Source organism: Rhinatrema bivittatum, chromosome 1 (assembly GCF_901001135.1).
Source record: "Rhinatrema bivittatum chromosome 1, aRhiBiv1.1, whole genome shotgun sequence".
In the NCBI taxonomy this organism is placed as follows: Eukaryota; Metazoa; Chordata; class Amphibia; order Gymnophiona; family Rhinatrematidae; genus Rhinatrema; species Rhinatrema bivittatum.
The window spans coordinates 374,684,748-374,703,772 of NC_042615.1; the positions used below are offsets into that span (position 1 = coordinate 374,684,748).

Genomic DNA, 19,025 nt, shown 5'->3' on the forward strand with positions numbered 1-19,025 from the left:
GAATTGAGGGACAGACCCTTCTGAAGACCATCTTGCAGGAAGTCCAAAATGATAGGAATCTTAGCGGCATGAGGATTGGTGCTATGAGCTTCGCACCAAGCTTCAAATACTCTCCAGATCCTTATATAAGTTAGCGATGTGGAGAATTTGCATGCTCTGTGGAGCGTATCTATTACCAGTCCCGAATATCCTCGTGTCTTCAGTCTAGCCCTCTCAATGGCCAGACCATAAGAGAGAATTCAGCCGGATCCTCGTGAAGTATGGGACCTTGGCACAGCAGGTCCCTGTGCGGAGGCAGGGGTAGTGGAGTCCCTGCCAGCAAGCTTCTCATGTCTGCGTACCAGGGTCTTCTTGGCCAGTCCGGGGCCACTAGAAGAACTAGGCCTCTGTGCCGCTGAATCCTGTGTATAATGGCACATGGCGGAAAAGCATACAGCAGAATCCCCTGGGGCCATGGTTGCACCAGTGCATCGATCCCTTAGACAGAGGATCCCGCCTGCGGCTGAAATATCTGGGGACTTGAGCGTTGGACCTGTCCGCTAGAAGGTCCATGCCCGGGGTCCCCCACTGATTCACAATCATCTGGAACGCCGTGGGTGACAGTTGCCAATCCCCGGGATGTATACTTTCTCTGCTGAGGAAGTCCGCCGTGGCATTGTCCTTCCCGGCGATGTGGACGGCGGAGATGTCCTGGAGATTCGCTTCTGCCCAAGTCATCAAGGAGCTATTTCCAGTGATACTTGTTGGCTTCTGATTCCGCCCTGTCGGTTGATGTATGCCACCCGTGGTGGCGTTGTCTGACATCATTCTGACTGCTCTGTGTCGTAGTCTAAGAATTTAGTCATTAGAATTTGGAAGAACGCTCAGCGAGCGTGAAGGAGCTCCAAACTGCTTTGGAGATGGAAATTACTGAATTGCTTCACTTTGTGTGGGGGTATATGTACCCGTGCTGACGTCAGATCCGTCTCCAACTGCTAGCACGAGCACACTATACCCACTTGTTTTGAGTCCATCTGCTACATGCTAGGAAATCACAATTTAGTTGCCTCCATGAATCCACTTATTCCATGTCTAAACACAAAGCTCCATAATAATCTAAATAGCATCAAAACTAGTGTGAACATTGCCCAGACATGTTCTCCAATTTCCCCTGTATAGCTTGCCCACATAATGACTATGAGCATACCTTCATTTCCACAAGGGTTTATTTATTTATGCACTTACAACCTGTTAAGACAGACCCAGCCACTAGTTTGATTCTGTCATCACAGACTGATCTAAGTAGCTACCCATTACTAGTGTACTTCCTATTATTAAATTATTAAAGTTGGTATATAATTATTAGGTCTTCTGCATAGGCTACCTCATAGGCCCAGCTACATGAGCACCTGCATTCCTGCTATATCTTCTAGTTAGTACTTCTAGTTAATACAGTATTTGCTTCCTTCTGATTCTCCCATTTGCTACCTACCCAGACCCGGCTGCCAGTTGATTCTACCTTTGTAACCTGCTTGACAAACTCATCCACATATTTGCCAATGTTTTCACCAGGACTTCTAACAACATTTCATATTACCCACTTTGACATTAATTCTGGCAACCCCAACACTCATTGTTTAATCAGTTGAATATGGCACTTTAAACACTTAACAGATATCATTAAGTCATACTTTCTACCATTTCTTCATGCTTGGCATCTGTGCTTATCTCATGCCCTCAAACTCCAGTGTTTTAGACTCCATTACCAACCCCAGAAAATCATTCCATCATGCATTTTCTACCCTTTCCATGAGAAAACATTTCCTGATGGTGCTCATTAGTCTACCCCCTTGGTGCCTCATATGAAACATACAAAGGTTCCAGTATCTGGTGCTGAGAGTAGAATGGCAGAACTTTTCTACATGGTGGAAGATTACGGAGGCTGTATTTTATATATTTCAAAATATATAGTACCCATTCATTCCGAAGTTCATGATGGGATACATCTAAACATTAGGGGTGTGCATTCGGATTGACCGCATTAGTAAAACGCAACTCATATTTTTTTTTTACTTAAAAAATTGATTCGACATAAACGATCGGATTTCCCACATATCGAACATAGATATGTTCGATATGTGGGAAATCGCGATTGTTGAGCCAAAATAAAAATATAAACCCCCTCACCCTCCTTAATCCCCCCCCCCCGACTTACCACAACTCCCTGGTGATGGAGCGAGGAGTGAGGACGTCATTTCTGCAATCCTTGGTGAGAAGCATGTGACGTCGGCGGCACGTTGAGTGACGCCGGCGTCACGTGATTCCCGGCTCGTTCGCGCCGGACGGCTCGTTCGGCCCAAAAAGAACTTTTGGCCAGCTTGGGGGGGTCAGGAGGCCCCCCCAAGCTGGCCAAAAGTTCTTTTTGGGCCGAACGAGCCGTCCGGCGCGAACGAGCCGGGAATCACGTGACGCCGGCGTCACTCAACGTGCCGCCGACGTCACATGCTTCTCACCAAGGATTGCAGAAATGACGTCCTCACTCCTCGCTCGATCACCAGGGAGTTGTGGTAAGTCTGGGGGGGGGATTAAGGAGGGTGAGGGGGTTTAAATTTTTTTTTTGCACATATGTACATATACCCAACTCATTGGATTTTTTTTATGTCCATATTGGCCGCAAGTGGGACCCCCTTTCGGACATAAAAAATATGAACATAAAATTTTGCTCTGCACATCCCTACTAAACATTCCTAATAAATCAAAACTGTGACAGACACATATTAGTTCCCACAGCCTCAAAAATGTCTCATATGATCAAAAATCACCTCGTATTATGACTATGAAATTATGCAAAAATGTCCTGTATCATCAATTCATTCTGCTATTGTAACTCAAAAGCTCATTTAAAAAAGAATGCTTTAAGCTGCTTCCTAAATGTATGAACATACTTCACAGCTCGTAACTCAGCAAGAAGTGAGTTCCACAGTATTGGGTGTGCTACTGCAAAGGTTCTAGCATACGTTTTATCTAATCACCCTATTTGTGGCAAAGGTATATCCAAAAAGAAATGCCTATTTGATCATAGTACACTTGGAAGATTATAAATTTTCAGGGCAACATTCAGACAGATTGTAATATCGCTCTCGAGAGCCTTGAGAATAAGGAAAGCCAGTTTAAATGTAATTCTCCACTGAACTGGAAACCAGTGCCAAGATCGTATAACTGGAAAAATGTGATCTCTTAATCTTATTGCAGTTAACATACATGCTGCTCTATTCAGAACTAACTGCAGTGGTTTCAAAGTCATTGCAGGCAACCCAATACACACTGAGTTACAGAAAGTAAGCCCGGTTAATACTAGTGTCTGCAATACTATTCGGTAATCCAGATGATTCAGATATGGTTGTAACTTCTGCAACATGTGTAACTTGATAAAGGAAGATCACACAACCATCTTTACTTGGGCACACATCAAAAGATCAAATTTAAGGATCACTCTGTTTGTCAAAATGTACAAAGGAGAGCACATCTTCAGATGGAAATCTACTTAGATTATCAATTTGGTCTTCCCTAGGTTCAAAGCTAGTTTGCTGTCAAATAACCAGCACTTCAATTCACCACCCTTAAGCAGTTACAAAGTAGAGACAAAGCATCAGACCAATTAGAGGATACAGGGATGAACAATTGTACATTGTCAGCACAGATTCTATACCTCATTCCAAACCACCAAGTAATCTGCAGACTGGGGCCAAAGAGATTATAAACAGGGTTACTGAAATTGTAAGACCGTTCAGGCTCACCAGTACTCAATGAGTATCAAGACGATGCTACTGAACTAAAACAGTATAAAACTTTGTCAGTTATTCCAAAAGCGTGCAATCTGTCTAACAGGATCTGATGGTTTAGTGTCCAAAACCACATCTGAATGCATCTAAACTGGATAATATCAAAGTTTAAGATCCATGCACTTTCTGGAACCCAAATTGAAAGCAGTTGAGGATCTCATGTTTATCAAGAAAATCATTTAATTGCCTGAGCCTTTCTGTCTCAATAATTTTAACCAAGAATGGAAGCGATAATTAGGATGTGGTACGGGGTGAGCAGGTGGGTCTAGTGTGTGGAGCTGTGCTGACTGAGGGAGTGTAGCATGCTGGAACTATGCTGAATGGGAAATGTAGCATGCTGGGCCGTAAGTGGTTATGCTTTGGAGGTGCGTACTACTCTAACAAGTGTTTATAAAATGTGTTTTGAAATAACCACTAAGCAAACCAATTAAAGTGATAGAAATAGGAAAACACTGATGTTTTATACCCTCAAAGAATTACTAATTAGCTGGAAAACAACTACATTTACAATTTAGGGGGTAATTTTCAAAAGGTTTCAGTATGTAAAATTAGAAGTTGTGTGTAAGTTGCATGAATGCACTCAAGTAGTTTTTAGTAAAAGTATGAAGTAGGCACATAACAGTGTCACATGTAAATGTCAACTAAAATTAAAGGGATAATTTACAGGCCTTCTGGGGCAGTGTTTGTAAATTCTTGTACAAGTTAGTATTTTGTATGGAGTTTAAATACATACATTGCTTAGCTTATATGCAAGCTTTTATCCTTGCTAATTAAGTCAAGGAAATGAAATCATACTTATCTTTTCTCTGCAGATTTTAGGTAGGAGGGGTCATGGAGAAGTAATGGGGAGGAGTTCCTAAGTGAAGTGACATAAATGTGAGTGAACTGGTGGGGGGTGTCAGCAAACTGGTGATTAAAAGTAGATGCATAAGTAAGCATTTTCATAAACAGAGTACATATGTACATCATAAAATATCTGCCTCTGTGCATAAATACATGCACATGTTCAAAAATTCTAACATGTATTTACTCTTGTAAATTTAATACATACACATATTAGAATTATTTCAGACCAAATATGTGCATGTACTTTTCTAAATAGGTATGGAAAATAAGTGGCTGCCTGCATGAAGAAAAAGTACCGCGTACTGAAATATATGTGCATATTTTTGGAGGCAGAGATATGCGGTATTTTATAAACTGTACAGCTGCCACCAAACTGTCCACAAAATGTAGGCATAGCTTTGGGCTCACTCACTTAAGTGTGTTTGCTGAATTGTGTACATTATTGAAAATTATCCTCTTTTATATACCTAATTTAAAAAGTCCTATTTGCATCATGATCCCTTCTTTTAGAGCTATGTTTCCTTGGAAACAATTTTCCTTCTTGTGCATTATTAATACCTTTCTATATGACATTCTCTATCATACCTCCCTTGTTCCACCTTTCCTCTAGAGTACACATAGATCTCTACTGCTCATTCCATAGGGCTTTTTATACAGGCCCTGCATTGTTTTGTTAGCCCTTCCCTATGACCTTCTGGAGGTAAGGCTTCCAAAATGGAACACAATGCATGGCACTTTCTTCATAAACTTCACTAATAAACACCCAGCCATGATGCTCATGTCACTCACAAAGGGAAAATAGCTCTGATGGAGGCCAAACACATCATTTTTAACTAGAGAATGAACAACTGCTCTTCCTGTTCTAGCTTCCCAGCAACCACTTAATCTGAAAAAACAAAAACAAAAAAAAACTCATAAGTAAAATTTAAATCTAAACTCAAATAGAAGAAAATGCCAAAACTCTGCAAGACAGCATGAGGCAAGCTATGTCAGCATATATCACAGGACCTAACAGCTATCCGAATAGAAAAGGCATTTAACATAGAGGGTTCACATTCCTGCTCCTCTCTAAAAGGAGAATTGTAGAAACCTGATGCACGCCAAAACAAAGATATATATATATATATATATATATATATATATATATATATATATATATATATATATATATGCACAAATCAAGCCGGCTTGCACCGAGCGGATTTTAAAAGCCATCCGCGTACTCGCGTACTTGCATTTGTGTGTGTAGTACAAAGTTCCAGAAAGGGGGTGGGACATGACCTGGTCTGGGAAGGGCCTAGGCATTCTAGGATTTCACATTGAAATCTGCAGGCAAATACTTATGACCACAGGCGCAAGCCAGGATCCCCTGCTGTGTAACTTTACTTCTGTAATGGATGATGTGTAAGTTATAAAATAAAGGTAAAGAGACAGATCGGTGGATTTTAAGGGTTGGGGCAAAAAAGGGGAAAAGGGAGGCTATTAAACTAGGGGGCTTTGAAAGTCCTATCCCTTACCTATGCAAACTAGGAAAAATGATACTGGCGCTGGCATGTATCTCTATTAAACCCCCACCACCACCACTTACACGATAGACATGGCATTTGCACTCATTGGCATGTGTCCACTTAAAATTGCATGCACACATGCACGTAGTCAAGCTATTTCATACAATGAACACATATACACTTGCAAGTTATAAAATGCCACATGTCCCTGGGCATGGGCCGACAAACATGCACTCGTGTGCTCACGCGCCTGTTTAAAAGTTACCATCTAAGGAGGTAATTTAAAAAGAAGTTCCATATGTACATGTAACATACAATCACAGAAATTCATGAGAATATCTTATAGCAATTCAATGGCATATATTGTAGCAATTTTTAAAAGCCCACTTTCAAGGGTAAAGTGTATTTATATTTGTAAAACACAATTTTAATCATGTAAATGTTTTTGAAACTCATACCTTAAAAGTAGTTTGCATGATTCAATGCAACAATATGTAAAGAATAATGCTACATTGATGAAACAAGGCAAAAAAAAAAAAAGGATAAGAATAAACCAGCAGACTAAACATATAGAAGAACAGAGAAACACCTCAGCAGCTGAAAATTTCTCAAGGGACAATCACTCTAATGAACTTACAATCAGGATATTTAAAGGGAATTGTAGAAATACACAACGTTTGAATTTAAAATGATCAAACACTTTAAAAGAAACCCAAAAGGACTTAATAAGGACATTGGCGTTTTCATACATTTTCAGACATAGATTAGCTGTTTAGAATTGTGAAATTTTAGAAATTAAATTAAAAGTATGCACATACTTTTTCTCTAGAAAACTGTCCACACAAGTTAGCAAACATAGGGCCTCATTTTCCAATATCGCACGGTTTTGCATGCGATACCAAAAAGGGGTGTTACTTTATCCTAATAAGCATGTGTATCACAAATTGCAATAACAGCTATGCAACACGCTCTTAGCACAAGTTGCACTACATATCACAATGTTTCCAGACAGCCTGTTTCAGTGTTCTGCAGGAGGGAGAGAGAGAGAGAGAGAGAGAGAGAGAGAGAGAGAGAGAGAGAGAGAGAGAGAGAGAGAGAGAGAGAGAGAGAGAGACTTGCTATAGTGTCTCTTCCCTAGACAGGTATTTGTATCCCTATGAGAGGCTCACCTAGTAACTCGAGGTGGGGATTAGGTATGAGTGTAGGGGGTTGGGGGCCACTTTCACATTCAACATGAGACGTACGAACAGAACAGTGGTCTTTTGTGAAGATTTGATGGCCTTCGGAGTGAGGAAACTCACTCCAAGATGAGATATGGGCAATGTATCTCTTAAACTAGCTTGATGGACACTCTACCTGGGCAACAACAAGCTAGTTTGGGAGAACATTGCCCAAATCTCATCTTGGAGTGAGTTTCCTCACTCCGAAGGCCAGCAAATCTTCACAAGAGACCACTGTTCTGTTCGTACGTCTCATGTTGAATGTCAAAGTGGCCCCCAACCCCCTACACTCATACCTAATCCCCACCTCGAGTTACTAGGTGAGCCTCTCATAGGGATACAAATACCTGTCTAGGGAGGAGGCACTATAGCAAGTCTCTCTCTGTCTCTCTCTGTCTCTCTCTCTCTCTCAACACAAACAGGCTGTCTGGAAATATTGTGAACCGTGATAAATCTCTAGCGCACAACGTACCGCAAATGAAAGAGGTGTAGCTATTGGCCGCGTTAGGAGCCGTGCTAACACTGCGGCTGTTTTGCAGCACACGATAATTCTTTCTTACTCAACATATGCTCCGCCCCCTGAATACAAAATTAAACATTCGCAAATCGCGTTAATGGCTGTTAGCGCGATTTGCGGAATTATCTCCTGCGGTAACTCCTTGGAAAATGACCCCCATAATTAGATTTTCTGGGATCATTTTCAATGTAAAAATGAGGGAGTACTTTCAATTTGAAAGCCTCTGCACAGTGTATGGGTACAAATTATGCAGAGACTTGCTATCAATGTTACAGTCTTGTTAGGGCCTCCTGCAATTCTGCCATTGCGGGAAAAGTCATAAAGTCCAGCCCTCCCACAGAATTCCTTCTTCTCTTTGGATTTGCCATAGAAGACCAGGCACTAGGATATAAAGTTTTAGCTGCCACTGCTTTTCAACTCTCCCCCCTAGCTCACCTACATATACCAATTCAAAAGTCCTTGAATCAGAGTATAGCAGCAACAATACAGTGCCTTGGGCTGGAGTGTTGCACTTTAATCTGCACTGTGCTACGGCAACCCCCATGGTTGAAAATGTCCTGGGTTGCACAGAAAAAGGAAGCAATCTGAGGTGCCACATTACTGCTGCTATATTCTGACTTTATTAAGGAGGGACTGGCACATGTGATTGACGAGTGGGAGGAGGTTTCAGTCTGGGCAATAGTGAGGGGATTGGAGTGGATATGGAAAGAAAAGTTAGATAGAGGTTTTGGGTGGGTTTATAAGGAATAAGGAGATATGAAGGGGTATAGAATGTATATGTGGGGGACTAGAGGTGGCATCGGTTGGATGTATGAGAGTGAGGGAAGTACTGAAGGAGGGAGAGCACAGAGGATATTGTGTGGAGTGTATATGTGAGACAGTGAAGGCTGGGGAGCGAGTTGTGTGGGGCTGGGGAGTGCGTTGGGTGTGTGTATGAGTGAGGGGATTAGTGGTGGTGTGGGGTGCATATCTGATAATGAATGAGAACAGGGATCTTCTGAAGAAAAGGTGTGAGAGTGGATTTGGAACCCCCTTCTATTCCTGATCCAAGATTCCCCCACTTTTTCCTCGAACCTGAGCCCCCTTTCTTTTCCTCCCTTCATCCTCCTTCCCTCTGCTAAATATCCCTCCCTTCTTTCCCCCCCCCCCCAATCTTCCATTTGTTCCTTATCCTTTAGCAATTTTCCATCTACCTCTGAGATCCCTCCCCCCCCCCCCCCCACAGAGTAGGAGATGCAGGGGGCAAGAGTCAGTGCATGGGAAGATGGAATATGTATTTATTTATTTGAAGTCTTTTCTATACCGTTGCTAAGATACATACCATCGCAATGATTTACATGTAGGCACATAAGTAATAAGAACATAAGAAATAGCCATGCTGGGTCAGACCAAGGGTCCATCAAGCCCAGCATCCTGTTTCCAACAGAGGCCAAACCAGGCCACAAAAACCTGGCAATTACCCAAACACCAAGAAGATCCCATGCTACTGATGCAATTAATAGCAAAGGCTATTCCCTAAGTGAATTTGATTAATAGCAGTTAATGGACTTCTCCTCCAAGAACTTGTCAAACCTTTTTTGAACCCAGCTACACTAACTACACTAACCACATCCTCTAGCAACAAATCCCAGGGCTTAATTGTGCATTGAGTGAAAAATAATTTTCTCTGATTAGCCTTAAATGTGCTACTTGCTAACTTCATGGAATGCCCCCTAGTCCTTCTGTTATCGGAAAGTGTAAATAACCACTTCACATTTACTCATTCAAGATCTCTCATGATCTTAAAGACCTTTATCATATCCCCCCTCAGTCGTCTCTTCTCCAAGCTGAACAGCCCTAACCTCTTCAGCCTTTCCTCATAGGGGAAGCTGTTCCATCCCATTTATCATTTTTGGTGCCCTTCTTCAGCCTTTCCTCATAGGGGAGCTGTTCCATCCCATTTATCATTTTTGGTGCCCTTCTCTGTACCTTCTCCATTGCAACTATATCTTTTTTGAGATGTGGCGACCAGAATTGTAAGCGTACTATAGTACATTCTAACGGGTGCCATTAAGTTTCAATTACATTAAATCATCAAAATACGCATAAATGTTTAGTGATGTAGGTTCTGGCCAGGTGTACCCGGAAGGCACTTTACAGGTAAAAAATCTCATTTCCTGTGTTTTATTATTACGTTCGTTGTGTGCTAAATTTGATAAAATATTGCAATGCACATTTATGAGAATAGTGCTGTGTGCCGGTGCTCTTCTGCCTATTTCTGTATATTTTCTATTCTCAGTCTCTTTATAAAAGGCTTGTTTAAAAAGCCATGTCTTTAGACTTCTCTTGAATGTTTTGGGTCTCTCTGTAATCTGGTCTCCAAAGGCATTGTGTTCCAGAGTGTGGGTCCTGCTAAAGACAATGCCCTTTCTCTTACCTGGGTTAGTCTCGCTGTCTTGACTGAGGGAATGGTTAAGAGAGTAAGTGAGTGATGGGTTTAGAGGGGATGTAGGAGAGGGAGTGAGGGGATCAGAAGTGCTGTGGAATGTAAGAGGGAATTGTGAAGGGAAAAGAGAGTGAGGGGATTAAAAAATGTGGGGTGTGAGTGAGGTGACTAGAGGGCTGTGCAGTGGGAATGAGGAGATCAGAGGGTTATGTGTGGAGAGAAGGGAGTGTAAAGTGAGAGTAAGGAGGAGTATTATTGTCAGGAGTAATGGTATAAATGGATCATCCCTTACTCTCCATCCATGATCCCTCTTCCTTCCTCCCCCTTTAATCCCCTCTCCTTCTCTTCCCCTTGTACCTCTATGATCCTCATTACTTATTTCTCTAACCTGTCTGTGATCCCTTCTTCATTTCCATTCTATGAGAGCCCTTTTCTCCCCATACCCAGATACCTCCCACTTTCTACATCCCAGCACCAATCACTAAGATCTCTTTTCCTCTAATAAAGAACCAAATAAACTGGATATGACAAGAAATGACTATTTTTATAAAGAAAGGGGAAAAAAATACATTTAATATGCAAATAGATGTAAAATTATGCAAATATCCTGCATAATTACTGCATACTTTTCATAATTTGCCACAGAATATGTTAACACTTGACACATAATCTTGACACCTCTGCTACAGGAAACCTTGGGCACTGCATATAATTATTATCATACTGCCTTTATCACCTCAATTAACTCTTCCCCCTTTTCATTATTTTGTTTTTTTGTACGTTTTGTGCAAGTTATCACTGACAAGGGATCACTTGATTATTTCAACTAATTTAAGCCCTACAGATGGGGCAAGATGGGTTCTGGAAAGGTGAAGGGATGTGTACGGCTTGGGGAAGGGGATTAATTCATTGTTTATTGCAGTAGCACGAGGGAGGGGGTAGGGAAACTGATCACTTCTTTTTTTTATTCTTGTGTTTAATTTCTGACTTTCTTTTTAAAAGTTGCTTCAAACAAAATGAAAAGCAAATTTAACAAATGGAATTAAAAAATCAAGATGAAATGATCTTTTTCCTATGCACCTCCCTAGTCCAGAATGACAACCACCAATACTATTTATAATCTATGGGGCGGATTTTAAAAGCCCTGCTTGCGTAAATCCGCCCGGATTTACGCGAGCAGGGCCTTGCGCGCTGGCACGCCTATTTTCCATAGGCCTGCCGGCACGCGCAGAGCCCCGGGACTCGCGTAAGTCCCAGGGTTTTTTGTCGGCGGCGTGTCGGGGGCGGGGCCGATCGACGCGGCGTTTTGGGGGTGGGAAGCGGCGTTTCGGGGGCGGGTCCGGGGGCATGGTTTCAGCCCGGGGCGGTCCAGGGGTGTGACCGTGCCCTCCAGAACCGCCCCCGGGTTGCGTCTCGGCGCGCCAGCGGCCCACTGGCGCGCGGGGATTTACTTCTCCCTCCGGGAGGCGTAAATCCCCAGACAAAGGTAGGGGGGGTTTAGATAGGGCCAGGGGGGTCAGTTAGGTAGAGGAAGGGAGGGGAAGGTGAGGGGAGGGAACGGAGGCAGGTTGCGCGGCTCGGCGCACACCGACTGCCCAAAATCGGCAGCCTTGCGTGCGCTGATCCTGGATTTTAGCGGCTACGCGCGTATCTACTAAAATCCAGCGTACTTTTGTTTGCGCCTGGAGCGCGAACAAAAATAAGCGAACGCGCCGTTTTTAAAAATCTACCCCTATGGGTTCTCTGAAAGGTAGGGTATATTGGACTGCAGCTGCTGTTATAAGATGATTTGGAACAATTATGAAAAAAAAAAAGCAAGTTGGCCAATCATAGTAGGGACTTTGCTAGATTTTTCTCTGAATTTTAGTGAATTTCTTTCCTGAACTCTGCCTGCAGAAAATACCTGAGGCAAGGATGGGTTTATAATCATGATCTTAGATCACAATCTTCCCACTAGTCTCTAGCAGAAGCATGGCATACTTACCTTCTATTTAGTCAACATGTTTCGAATAATGATTTTTCCTAGTTTTGTCTCAAGTTCACTTGCTGGTTCATATTTAGAAAATCAAGAAACATAATTCATCTCTATTTGTTCATGTTGTCGATCTTTAAAAATATCTAATCCTTGCACAGGTTATAAGCTTTACTCGCTCCGCCCCCGATCTGCCCAATGCATGCTCACTTTTTTTGCATGTACATTTTAGGCATAAAAGGGATTTGTATGGCTAAGCGGTGGCCAGTGGCCGCTGAACATGGCTGCATAGTCAGCAACCGTCACTTGCATCATAAGTCTCACATATCCGGCTTAACAGCGCTGAACTCGCTTTGAATATTGACCTTGTTTAATACATTTTCTGAAATGTATGCTTTTAACACTTACAATAAGAAATGCCCAACAATGTTCTCTTGCATGATGTGCCCTTTACAGGTATGGGTTAAACAATTATTTTCAAATATTAAAAGAATACAAACAAAATTACATATCTTTTTTAGGAAATTTTACTTTAAAGGCTCATGCAACAGCTCTACAAACTAGCCTTTTCATATCTCTGGTACTTTTCTTAATTTCTTTGCACTGATCTATTTTGGGAGTCATTTTGTAAGGTACAATACAAAATTATTGTAATGTACCATACAAAAGGAAAAAAATAGTGTAATGTAAAGTAAGAGCTTTAATCCAGTGGTGCACGGACCTGGTTTTCCAGGCACAGCTTTCTGTATCACTGAGCTACAAAAATTAACCTGGTCCACAGACCAAATCTATGCAAACATTCTTGATTGATGCTCATTGAGGATATCCTGAAAATTGGACCTGTTTGCAGACATTGAGAACCAGGGTTAAGCACCTTCCTGCTTTAATATATACAATGAGACAATCAGTAGATACCTTTCATTTTATAATTAATCAGTCCATAACAACTAAATAATCCCCAATATCAAAATCAACGTGATAATTAACCTAGGATAGAGTTACATCACTATCCAGACATCTGGAATCTGCATATAAAAGAGTTGTTACTAACCATACATGCCCTTAAAATTAAAGAAAAGAATGCAGAAGGATCATTTTCAGTTTGTGTAGGCAGCCACATCTGTGAGGCTGAGTAATCACCGTGAATAACAGTGAATGAAAGGGGAGAGATTTAGGGTATTCTGTAAGAAAGAGAGCGCCGTCATTTTGACCACTAAACAAGACATCAGAGTGAATTTGCTGAACTACTGCTCATTCACTTGAACCTGCATCGTGATTTTTCAGATCAATTTATCACATCAGTAACTCAGAGAAAAAAACAAAAGCTGCTCAGCAACAACTACAGAGTGACAGGAAACCCTTCAAAAAGCAATTAAAACCTAATTGCACTATTCCTTCCTTAAAAGCAAACATCATGCTATGAAACATTTTTCAACTGGAAGTAAAACATTAGCAAATGGTTTATTTTTGGTAATAACTTTCATAATCACCTTTTAATAAAAGAAAAAATAATCAGTTAATCTGAAAAATATATATTATATATATATATATATATATATATATATATATATATATATATATATATATATAACTATATATATATATAATTATTGTAATGCGCTCTTACTTGGCATTCCTTACTTGGCATTCCTGCAACACACACTAGACCCCTCCAACTCTTACAGAATGCCGCCGCTCGGATATTGACAAACACAAAGAAAAGAGATCACATCACCCCCACACTTATTCAATTACACTGGCTCCCTATACAGTCACGAATTCTTTATAAAACTCTCTCGATCATACACAAGAGTCTAATTAACTCCAACCTCAACTGGATTAACCCCCCCTTCTTACCCCGTACCTCCAAGAGACCCACCCGTCTTGCACTCCAAGGAACACTCCATGCACAATCTATCAAACCTTTTAAACTCTCCTCCACCATGAACAGAGCTTTTTCCCTTGCCGGCCCAACCATATGGAACTCACTGCCACATGATATTCGCATTGAGACCTATACCCCAGCCTTCAAAAAGAAACTTAAAACATGGCTCTTCCAGCAAGCTTACTCCATCTCACCCCCCATTACTTAACTGCCCCTTACTAATTGTTTATCTGATATCCTGGTATGAACGCCTTTTTGCCTGATGATTTTGTACTGTGCAATAATCTGTATATAGGTTCTGTTAGAGCTCAATCCCTTAGCATATACCCTTAGCATTTCCTCTTTGATGTTTGTATTTAATGTAAGAGCTCCTTCCAAAAATTTTTTTTTTTTTTTCTTTTATATATGTTACCTAGCTACTATATTATCTGTTTTTTGTAAGGGCTCCGCCCAATGGTTTTTTGTTCACTGTAAACCGATGCGATGTGCGAACGGACATCGGTATATAAGAAATGTTAAATAAATAAATAAATAAATAACTATATAAAGATAAACCGCTTTTTTAATAAGCAGAAAATAAATGATGATACATACTGTAAGGAACACACTCATACTGCACTTCCAGATATTTATATGTTCCTGGGCACGGGTCTGGAAACACATCTGGACCTGCTATTACAGCACACTGGGTACGGTTATTGCATCTGAAAAAGAAGCAAACAATAAATAAGTAATAATGTCCAATCTGTAAAAAGTCAGAATGCATACAAGAACACACTGGACAGTAGTGATAACATTAATGTTGATGAAACAAGTTATCGTGCACAAGCTCAACTTTGCACAATGTGGAGAGAGACTGAAATACAGTATGGGTAGAGCTTCATGGAGTTTCTTGCCACATAAGCAAACTTTGCCATGATTCCTTTCCTTGGAAATCAGTAGGATTTTCTCAGAGCTTTGCCTTTTTTTTTTTTTTTTTTTTTAATAGCACTGCTGGGGCAAACATCTGCATCCGTTTCATAGAAATTGACTACTTTTTCCTCTCAGACTGCATATATTATGTATAATCAAACAGTTGCAACTATTGCAATACCTGGGACATTTCAAGCTTCAGTTCTACGTGGAGTGAGACTTGTGAAATGGTTTTTACATGTCTGTGTGTGATTCTGCATGCACCATTCTATCCCCCTGCCCCAAAAACATTTAAGCACCGATACTGAGCTGAAACAGGCTGTGAGGAGCTAGGGCTTTAGGGCAGACAAGTGATTTTTCTCAAAGTTTGCTTCTGGTTTGGGGAATGGGGATAAAATGAAAATGTTCCCATAGGAAATGAATAGGGAGAAAAAAGCAAAATGTTTAGAACTGGACAAGTACTGGGCTGATCTGAATGAAACTTAACATCTGGACAGAAGGCACAAGGAACTTCTGTTGTATGGAATGAAAGCAACAGTTGGAGAGTGATTTAGAGGTCACAGGAGGGAGCAAAATGGCCCCCTTTCTAAAAGAAATACATGGGGCGGGGGAGGCTGACTCGAGCCTGTCTACACCCTCTACTTATTTTCATCTCAGATTGGCAAATTGTATGTAACATCCAGAAAATTAGCTACAAACTTATTTTGCAAGATTCACAAAAACAAACTGTATGCCTCGGAGTGCACATCTGTACAAATGGCAAACTGCATTACTGGATTCAATCTTGGTTTCCCAACAGATTAGGAAGGCCTAACTTATGTACCAACAGCTTACAAACTGTTGTCTCTAGAAAATCCGCATAAACATTCAACGTTATTCCATTTTTGTTGATTTCACTTTCAAATGTTTAGAAAAAGATTTATAAGAAATATTCCATTCAAGAAAATTGGCCTTTCACATTGTAATATCAATGCTATAAAGAAACACTTGTGGTCTTCCTTTCCTGTGATCAGCAAATATTCAACATGCATTGGGTTGTCCAATAAAACTCGAATACTTCCAAATCTGGAATCCCATAAGGACAGGGGTTACTACTGACAACAATAAATCTAGAATCATCAACTTTAGATTTAGAAATGACAGCAGGATCACAGCTGAAAGAGGCAGTTTTCTTGTTCGCTAACAGCTTTTACTTTACCACCCCAAATGGACTCAGCAGAGTTTGTTACATACATCCAGTTGTACAAACGTGAATCTTTTTTTTCCCCAGAGTGCATCAAGCACTGCTAAACTGCCTCGCCATTGGAACGTCTTGGAATAAATTACAGTTGTTCCACTGCCTGTTATCAGAATGATAATGTATGCATTTCCATGTCCAGAATACATTTTAATATATTTGAAGGTTTGCAAAACAGATGGAATATCATTCACTTTGGCCTTGATTTTACAAACCTCAGAGGGGTGATAGAACATGCACAGGAGTGTATTATTATAATGCCGGGCCAAATGTCCCTCGAGTCTGACTGAATATATTTTTACAGCAGGAGGAAAAAATATCAGTATAGCATAATGGCTGGCACACCAGACTATGAACATTCGTTCAGATCTACTACCCATCACTCAGTGTGTGTGACCTTGAGCAAATCATTTTATCCTGGGTTTAAACCCCATGAGTAAGCTCTTGGACTTTTTTTTTTTTTTTTTTTTTTTTTTACAGTGCTGTGTACATAGATGGAGATATATAAACAAGAAATATTCTATTACCTAGAAGCACTTGTTCGTATACTTATTAGAAAAATGTATAAAAATACACAAATATTTGTATTTTTTTAGCATTCAATTGTCAATGATAATCATGGTGGTTTGCTGTAATATTAGTATTCAGGTACAATCAGTCCCACCCCCAAAGACTTGTACCATCTATGTGGGTGTACGAGGCAATGAGCATTAATTAGGCCAATGTAATAATACCACAGTATAAATCAGTCTGATACATTTTTACTTTGCTTCTGATGTAATTAGCAAATGAGATACACAGAGCACAATAGTTAAAACTGTGAAATCAGCTAAATCAGAAATAAAGTAAAAAAGTGCATTAAAATGAAAGTACTGTTAAAAAAAAAAAAAAGGAAGTCAGGTTAACCTCAGAATTATCTTCAGTAGTTAGAGGTGGACGTTAAATTTAACTAACAACTCTATCCTTTTAATTTTTTAAACATTGGAGGCCCTCTGATCCAATCCCAAATCATCTTGGAACCTTGAATCGAAGAGGCTCTGCCCCCGAACCTCCAAGGCAGAGGGACTTGGTACATGAAACAATCGGCTTCACCAACCCAACCACAACATCCACTCACCACCCCCTCAGCTAACCTCTCCCACGGGAGTGGGGTAGTGTGCGAGAGGAAGGCAGATAGGTGGGTGCAGAGTTTAGGAGAGTGAGTGAGGGTTAGGTAGATTAGTTGGGGTGCATTACTGAGTGAATAGATAGGTGAGTGGGAAGGAGAGGAGTAGATGAGTGGTGAGGCAAGGTAATTGAGTTAGTGGGGAGGTTGAAGGTAGGTGTGTGGGAGTGGATCAATTAATGGGTGGGAATGAGGTTGGTAAGGGGTAGATATGTGGGGTGAGTAGGCAGGTCGGGGTAGATAGGTGAGTGGACTTGCGTAGTGGGGATCCTTAGTGAGATGAGCAGCTTAGGAAAGGGAACATAATGGAGGGAATAGAGGGAGAGTGGGCAGGGGAGCCTGGGCTTGAACTTTATAAGTGTAGAGGAGCCCAGACTTGGAGAGCCTGGGTACAAGTGTGTTTGAATTAAGGCTGCCTGGCTGTGAGGTACTCAAACTGCCCAGCATGAGGAATTTGGGATCTGGGCACTGAGGCCCAGGCACTCTACGTCGGGGGGTGGGGGGGGGGGTCCCAGTTTTGAGAGTCTCCAAATTGGAGATCCCATGTCCAGGGGTTTGCCAGTTTGGGGATCCCAGGTTTGGGAATGGCTGATTCTTTCATTTCAATTAACTTCCCACAGAAGTAAATAGAGTTTAAAAAATAACTTCAACCCCTGAGTGAGGTAAAGTAGGCTAAAAAGTAAGTAAAGAAGTGTACTTATTTTTAGCACACTTTGCTGCAAGGGAAGTAATTCCATATGCAACTTATTAGGACTCATTAGCATGCAAGGTGCAGTATAGTTCACTTTTTAATTCCCACATTGTTTTTCGGAAGTAATTTTAGCATACAAAAAGTTGGTGCAAAGCTCTAAGCAAAGTGATGCACTAAAGGGTAGATTGTTAAACCTGTGCACGGGCGTCCGTGTGCGCGCAGTTCCCGGCGCGCACACACGGACAGGCCCATTTTATAACATGCGCGCATCGACGTGCGCATGTTTTAAAATTGGCTACCTGTGCGCACATGCGTGCCCGATTTTATATCGGTGCGTGGAAGTACCGATTCATGCACGTAAGGGGGGGGAGGCAATTTTAAATCATGCACGCAGTGACGGACACGGCCTTTTCCCAGCTCCCTCCCAGTCCACTCCAGTAATTTTCTGGGAGAGAGGGAGAAAGGTTTGATTTCATTTTTTGGCCCTTTTTTTTTTTTTTATTGTTTGATTCATGTTTTTTCACATGAAGGAAACCAATCAAGCCATTCATGAACTGAAATTTGCGGAGAGAAAACCTCCTGAAAATGAAATGAACAACTAAAACACATTCCCCCCCCCCCCTCCCTGCACATCCCTAATATTCATCAGAACGTAACTGGCTAGGTTTTTTAGCTGAATATTCATCTATATCTAGCCATTCCAAAGTTGACTGGCTGCATTTACTATGGCTGGGTTTCCCAGAAAAAACGTAGCTCCCAGCAGCCCTAGTTAACCTTTAGTAAAGACAGCATGAGGCCCCTATCCCACATAAATGCTAAAAGCCAA

The 19,025-nt window shown here is 41.2% G+C and overlaps 1 protein-coding gene across 1 annotated transcript in view; it reads right to left on the bottom strand.

Annotated features, from left to right (window-relative positions):
* Positions 1–19,025, bottom strand: part of ADGRL3 (adhesion G protein-coupled receptor L3) — a 2,126,115-nt gene that overhangs the window by 1,057,999 nt on the left and 1,049,091 nt on the right. The window contains exon 5 of the mRNA XM_029600930.1: positions 14,789–14,898. Coding sequence (XP_029456790.1) covers positions 14,789–14,898 — 110 coding nt within the window. The remainder of the gene's footprint in view (positions 1–14,788; positions 14,899–19,025) is intronic.